This window comes from Esox lucius, chromosome 19, assembly GCF_011004845.1.
Source record: "Esox lucius isolate fEsoLuc1 chromosome 19, fEsoLuc1.pri, whole genome shotgun sequence".
Lineage (NCBI taxonomy): Eukaryota > Metazoa > Chordata > Actinopteri > Esociformes > Esocidae > Esox > Esox lucius.
Genome location: NC_047587.1, coordinates 8,749,213 through 8,757,015, shown reverse-complemented (window position 1 = coordinate 8,757,015; position 7,803 = coordinate 8,749,213). Strand labels below are relative to the sequence as shown.

General features: G+C 43.3%; 1 protein-coding gene across 1 annotated transcript; it reads right to left on the bottom strand.

The window, feature by feature from the left end:
- Window positions 1–19: 19 nt before the first annotated feature.
- setd6 (SET domain containing 6, protein lysine methyltransferase) lies at window positions 20–7,725 on the bottom strand. The gene is made up of 9 exons (XM_010883467.4): window positions 7,526–7,725; window positions 7,029–7,121; window positions 6,805–6,949; window positions 6,567–6,708; window positions 5,714–5,908; window positions 3,721–3,844; window positions 3,429–3,609; window positions 718–860; window positions 20–629 (listed from the first exon to the last, which is right to left on the bottom strand). The coding sequence occupies exons 1-9, from the start codon at window positions 7,550–7,552 to the stop codon at window positions 306–308; spliced, it is 1,374 nt and encodes a 457-aa protein (XP_010881769.3). The 5' UTR covers window positions 7,553–7,725; the 3' UTR covers window positions 20–305.
- Between the last annotated feature and the right edge of the window lie 78 nt (window positions 7,726–7,803).

The following is a 7,803-nucleotide window of genomic DNA, read 5'->3' as shown; positions in this document are numbered from 1 at the left end:
ATACAGATCATACAAATGCTGATGCTATTTAAACCTTAGTTTAAATATTTTTATAAATCAAAGTAAACACTCATGATCAGGTTGTAAGAAATTATCAATCAGGTTAATGTTGGAACATCTTAAGTAACACACCAAGGATCTTGACTGGAACAGTACTTAAGCCACCTTAAAATCCATCCAACCTCACAGGGATATATGGTCAAATTAGACCTCTTTTATAAGAGAGCTACTGGTCAGCTTAAGTTACAAATTTGACTACGTGGCTATCAAATCAGGTGGCGCTTTGGAATGGATTCAATGTTATTTCAGGGTCTGGTGAGCTCCAGGAGCTGGTTCAGGATAGTCTTTTGGCCATAGCGGACCTGTAGTGCCCTCCTCTCCCGGCTGTTCAATTTAGCGTGGCCGTCTTTATCCTCCAGCAGCAACCGGTCCTTCTGCATGTCCTCGCCATAGGAGTCCAGTGTGAAGCAGACCGCAGCGTGAACCAGGCGCTTCCACAGAGGGGCCAAACTGGGCAGTCCTTCGTTAGAGAGTGCCTGCAACATTTTCTCATCATCATCGTCCTCTGCTTCCTCCCAGCCTTCGTTCTCTCTGAACTCCTCAAACTCCTCCGCTGACATGCACAGGATCTAGGGAGGTCAAAGGTCAATGTACGGTGAATAGTCTTGTATTTGAGTGCATGTACTCGAGTGGGTTATGTTACATTACTGTCATTACCTTGAGTGTTGTGTACATCTCCGTGTCAGTGAGAGACCCCAACTTTCCGAAAATGAAGACTCCCTCGTCTCCGACCATCTCCATCTCGCACAACAGACTCCACTTCTCCACCAGGAGGCGCTGTTCGGCTTCAGACTCGGTCACTAAGAAGCAGAATCAGGATGGAACAGAGATGGTGTGACACATCTATTAATAGTCATTCTAATTTGGTTGGTTTCAGTTTGAAGTTGTTTCTGTAACGTATTAACAGTTGTCATGTAAGGTCACACATCCAAATTTCGTCAGGACTCCTTGGAACTTAGCTTGGCCTAGTCAAAGAGGCTATTAACACTAACATACTGATGAGTATTAAAAAATATTAAGTCAGGGTACTAAAAAATGTATAGGCATTTTAGAATAGGCAACAACTTTTTGGCACTAGAATCCAAGCCCGGATTAATGTTGGCTGCTCCGGAGGCAAATGAGTCCCAACTGGCCACAAAAAAAACAAGGTACTGTGTTGTACACATGCATACTCATTCCAGGGTATTTATACTATTTTCCACTGGAAAACACATGGAATCATGTAGTAGCCAAAATAAAGTGTCAAATCAAAATACATTTATATTTTAGATTCTTCAAATTAGCCAACTTTTGCCTTTGCAAACTCTTGGCATTCTCTCAACCAGCTTCTTCAATTCATCCTAAACCAACTCAATTGGGTTGAGGTTGGGTGACTGGAGGCCAGGTTATCTGACGCAGCGCCATCACTCTTTCCTGGTCAAATAGCTTATTTTCTTGCTTATTTGAGCTGTTCTTGCCATATTATGGACTACTACAGTACTCACAACAGAACTGATGTGCTCAAACACATTCAGTAGGAAAGAAATTCCACACCTGTTAACTGAAATGCATTCCAGGTAACCTGATGAAGCAAAGGCAAAAGGTGGCTACTTTTAAGAATCTACAAAATGAAATGTATTTGGGTCTGTTAAACACTTTCTTGGTAACTACGTGATTCCATGTGTCATTTCATTGCTTTGATGTCTTCACTATAACTTTTGACTCATACTGGGTGTATGGGTGTATGTACACTGTACATATACAGTATCTCACAAAAGTGAGTACACCCCTCACATTTTTGTAAATATTTCACTATTTCTTTTCATGTGACAACACTGAAGAAATGACACTTTGCTACAATGTAAAGTAGTGAGTGTCCAGTTTGTATAACAGTGTAAATTTGCTGTCCCCCGAAATAACGCAACAAACAGCCATTAATGTCTAAACCGCTGGCAACAAAAGTGAGTACACCCCTAAGGGAAAATGTCCAAATTGGGCCCAATTAGCCATTTTCCCTCCCTGGTGTCATGTGACTCGTTTGTGTTACATGGTCTCATGTGTGAATGGGTAGCAGGTGTGTTAAATTTGGTGTCATCGCTCTCACACTCTCTCATACTGGTCACTGGAAGTTCAACATGGCACATCATGGCAAAGAACTCTCTGAGGATCTGAAAAAAATAATTGTTGCTCTACATAAAGATGGCTATAAGAAGATTGCCAAGACCCTGAAACTGAGCTGCAGCATGGTGGACAAGACCAAACAGCGGTTTAACAGGACAGGATCCACTCAGAACAGACCTAGCCATGGTCGACCAAAGAAGTTGAGTGCACATGCTCAGCGTCATATCCAGAGGTTGTCTTTGGGAAATAGACATATGAGTGCTGTCAGCATTGCTGCAGAGGTTGAAGGGGTGGGGTTCCAGCCTGTCAGTGCTCAGACCATACGCCGCACACTGCATCAAACTGGTCGTCCCAGAAGGAAGCCTCTTCTAAAGATAATGCACAAGAAAGCCCACAAACAGTTTGCTGAAGACAAGCAGACTAAGGGCATGGATTACTGGAATCCTGTCCCGTGGTCTGATAAGACCAAGATAAACTTATTCGGTTCAGATGGTGTGAAGCGTGTGTGGTGGCAACCAGGTGAAGAGTACAAAGACAACTGTGCCTTGCCTACAGTCAAGCATGGTGGTGGGAGTGTCATGGTCTGGGGCTTCATGAGTGCTGCCGGCACTGGGGAGCTACAGTACATTGAGGCAACTATGAATGCCAACATGTACTGTGACATACTGACGCAGAGCATGATCCCCCTCCCTTCGGAGACTGGGCCGCAGGGCATTATTCCAATATGATAACGATCCCAAACACACCTCCAAGACGACCACTGCCTTGCTAAAGAAGCTGAGGGTAAAGGTGATGGACTGGCCAAGCATGTCTCCAGACATAAACCCTATTGAGCATCTGTGGGGCAGAAGGTGGAGGAGCGCAAGGTCTCTAACATCCACCAGTGATGTCGTCATGGAAGAGTGGAAGAGGACTCCAGTGGCAACCTGTGAAGCTCTGGTGAACTCCATGCCCAAGAGGGTTATGGCAGTGCTGGAAAATGATGGTGGCCACACAAAATACTAATTCTTTGGGCCCAATTTGGACATTTTCACATTGTACTCAATTTTGTTTCCAGCGGTCTAGACATTAATGGCAGTGCATTGAGTTATTTTGAGGGGACAGGAAATGTACACTGTTATACAAACTGTACACTCACTACTTTACATTGTAGCAAAGTGTCATTCCTTCAGTTTTGCCACATGAATAGATATATAATCAAGTATTTACAGAAATGTGAGGGGTGTACTCACTTCTGTGAGATACTGTATTGTCTGGTCAAATGTCACCTTGCACAGCTGCTTTGTACACATTGGACATGGGTATGTCTGCAGTGTCATTGCTGTTGCTTTGGTACGGCTCAGCAAAGCCATACATGTGGAGGAGCTGCCCGTTGGCCATCTGACCATAGGTGTTGAAAACTTCCTCTCCTTTACAGATACTTCGCACTGACACCATCTTCAAGCAATCCTGCAAACACAGGTATAAAAATACACATCATTTGCTAGCTATACATAGACAGACACACACACCTACAGTACATAGCATCAGTTAACAGGATTTTCGGAGCATTCCACTCACTGGCGTGTACTCCAGATTGGCATTGTGATTGGACACATGGTTCAGCATGTCTGCCATGGGGACCATCATGGGGGGGTTGGGGTCCTTTTCATCCTCGTCCTCCTCGTCCAGGGGCTCCTGGAAACTGCAGAGGAAGAAAGGGACGAAGCGTGAAGCGTTAGCTTTATATCACAACTGTAAAAATGCAGCTGTCACTACTCTCAGTAACAATCGGCTTCATCTCCTTAACATGTAAATCATCTCCAAGAACCATGAAGGGGGACACAAGTAATCAGACGTGGGATGACTGCTTATCCACCTCCCCCTCCAAAAAAGTATTCAAAGTTTTGAGAAAGTGTCTGTGTGTGAAACTCAAACGCCATGTTGTCTGTACTCATATTTGAAGGTAGTCAACTAGATTCAGCCACAGGAAGAAAAGAAATGTCAGAGAAGATGGTCGTGTGCCTGAGAATAATTGTCCTAAATAATGACCACAACTAAGACAATTTAAATAATTTAATACCTCATTGAGGTACAATCACATAACTATTCTGTACTCACTGGAGTACTTGGCAACAGATTTCCTAAATTAAAACATTTAGCTGAATTTAGTGATTTTTCTATTTTTGAGGGGCACATCTGAACTGAGGCTTCTCAACAGTCACATCTGAATTCTCCTTCCAAGTCTCTTATTGCAATCCAGTCACTGGTTAAAAACAAAGTAACTGACAACGGATTCCTTCCCATTGAAACACAGCAGTACAACCCCAAACAACCTGCTGCACACCTTAACCTCCAAGTATTGGTACTGTGGTTGTTGTTGGTATGGGTCTGAGACTGGGTGAAAAAGTGGTTTTGAGCAGCAAAACGGTTTTCCCCTTTAACCAAAATCTGAAAACTTAAATCTGCATTTTAACCAAAACCGTGAGAAGGGTGAGGGGTGGAACAAAAGCTGTAGGCTAAGAGCTACTGTATAGTAAGACACTGGTCTCACCTGTGTGAGAAAATCACCCAATCACACGACAGGGGCGTGCTGTGTGGAAATCATCAACCAATCACAGGACAGGGGTGTGCTGTGTGGAAATCATCAATCACAGCAGTGGCATTTCAAGGACTACTATGGAGAATCTGGACTGCATATATGCTGCCAGAAACAAACCTGCTTCCCCAGAAAGAGATAATATCAGCCCAGATTCAGATTAGCTTATTGGAAATATGTTAAATGTGTCTCATTTACCTAGGTCTTCACTATGGATGAGAATCGCATGATATCTTTAACGCAGTCTGTAGGTAGCTGGACAGTGAGACGAGTTTTGTTCTTTTGTTACTGTACTGCACACTAGATTTTAAATGAAACAATTACTAAGAGGCTAAAGTGAAGACTATCAGCTTTAATTTCAGGGGGTTTAAATTAATAAACCTTGAACTGTGTAGGAATTACATCCTTTTCATTCATATCCCCCTAATTTAAAAAAACTAATGAATTAATCGTATTTTGTACTTGGTTGCGAGTCATGCGTATTCGATCACTTCCTGAAGTCTGGGATCATCAGACATCACCAGACACTGGGCTTCTACACATGGTGATGCTCTGCCAGGCCTGTACTGCAGCTCCTGTTTATTTCCAGGCATGTATGCCTTCAGTCTTCATTTTAAATCAATTTTAAATCCAATGTGCTGAAGTACAGATCCAAAATAACAAAACACGTGTCACTGTCCAAACACTCATGGACTGCGCAGCTAAATCTACCCTTCCGATGAACGGTCAGCTATGCATGTGCCTTAAACCAACTGCCTTATTAATGAATAAAGTAAACCGTAAAGTAAACCTGGAGGGAAACGATCAAATTGAAGTGTACCCGTTTGACTATTTTACTGTTCTGACAGTGTTTGTGGTCTGATCACTCTTAATTATGAATACATTTTGTTTTGCAATGATGAACAAGCATCTTAGCGGAAGGCCAATCGTTCCACTCCTCCCCATCCAGATTCCTGAGCCACGTCAGCCTCTAACCTGTAAGCCATGACAAAAGCCACCAGGCTTCTGTAGAGATCCTGTGTGTGTCTCTCTGGATCCCACAAGTCAGGGTGTAGCCTCATGAACGGTAGGACGATGTCTTTGTACTCTTTCTGGATGTTGGTGAGGTCGGTGTCCACCGCCTCTGGGATACCGGTACCTTTCAGGAGTCTGTCCCTCTCATCCTTCGACCTACAAATCACATCCACAAAATACATCTCAACCAAAATACAGACAACAGAAATCACTGAGCCATTAGAGAGTTTAAGTCTTCTGGAGTGTTACATCATCTAGCTCAGTGTTTCCCAATCCTGGTCCTGGGGACCCAAAGGGATGCACGTTATTGTTTTGGCCCTAGCACTCACACACACCTGACTCAAATGTTGCCCTACCACTTCCTCACTTGACTGATGTAATCAACCTATCATCAAGTCTTTAGTCTGAATCAGGTGTGTGAGTGCTAGGACGAAAACAAAAACGTGGACCAGGATTGGGAAACCAGGATTGGGAAACACTGATCTAACTTGTATCAGGGACGTAGGAACATGATGACAACCAGCCGTCCAACCACTGGAGAGCCCAGCCTACACAGATTGAGAAACAACTATTTTCTTACATTTTTATATAAAAAATGGCCATGCTAACAGGCCAACAGTCATAGCTAGATGGAGATGGGATGGTGTAAGGAGTGAAACACGTGTACCTTGTCTTGGGAGCGGAGCAGGTTTCCCAAAATGTTTCAGTGGCAGTTATATGTCCTGTACCAATTCTGCTATATTTTTGTTGCCGGCCCACCCACCAACACATTTCTGTTGATGACTCTGGTCTGTATGCATCGTTTGGACCTTACCAGAACATGGGGTGATCCAGGGCAGTGAAGTCAGGCCAGAGGGACAAGTAAGGCCTCCAGTGGGACTGAGGAGATGTGTACTCATACATTAGAGCCAGGAGGAGAGGCACCCAGCCGGATGTGTTCTCCAGAGAGGCTTTACCTAGGAAGTTAGAGAACCAGATGTTCTCTTTGAAGGTCTTAGATATAAAGTGTGTGTGTGAGTCTGTATGTGTATGCATGGGCGATCCAATCTTACCCTCCTCTAACACAGCAAGCACCTTAGTGGTGCCCTGGTGCAAAAGAGCCGTTCTGGGTACAGTGAAAAGCAACTCTCCCTCTTCTATGTCCTCCTTAGCCAGCATGCCATACTCTGCCACTGTGCCCTCCTTGCTGAAGTACACCTTAGAGAATGGATTTAGCATTAACAATTAATTGAGGACAACAACGTTTTGTACAATTTTCAGATAATGCAACTGTTACCTTTTCGTTGTGTTTCAGCCCCACCCCTTCACACCACTGCAAAAAACTCTGGAGAGGGTCCAGCACTGGGGTATCTGACGAGATGCCGTCTGTCTGGGGATACAATAAAGATAATCACAACATCACATCAGACTCCCATTAACATAGAATGACCAAGATGCAGTTTGGTCTGTAATGATTGAACATATTGACACGTGAAAAACCAAAACTTCTAATAAATATACGTGACCTAAGTTGGTAGCTATTACTGCTGGTAACTTATAAGCTAACTAGCATTCATAACTTGAAATCGTTTAACTACCCAAGAGATCGCTAAACATTTTAACTCGTTCTCACAAGGAAAAAAAGAGATGCGCAGTTAACTTTTAAAAAAAGAGGTTCTTACACCTAAGAGCTAGCAAACCTGTAAAAACAAAGCGGATCCAATATATCTGGTAAGTAACGTTACCTTGCTAGCTAGCAATGTACCATACTAGCAATTAAACGAACATGTATACCTTTAATCTTTTGGCACCTGTTGCCATGCTGATCGCTGTTCACAAAACTGTGCTGTCAGACCACTTTCTAATTTCCTAAAACGACAGTGTCAGCTATGTTTCACCAATGATGGTTTAGTGATGTTGAAACCTCTGCTTTCACTATCGACATGTGTTTACTTCCGTAAACCACGTGGCGTGTCGCAACAATGACGTCACGTCGCAGTAATACTCCATAAAAATTACCGCGGAAGGCCCTTAACCGCCCATTGCGAACTATGAACCATCATTATATATTA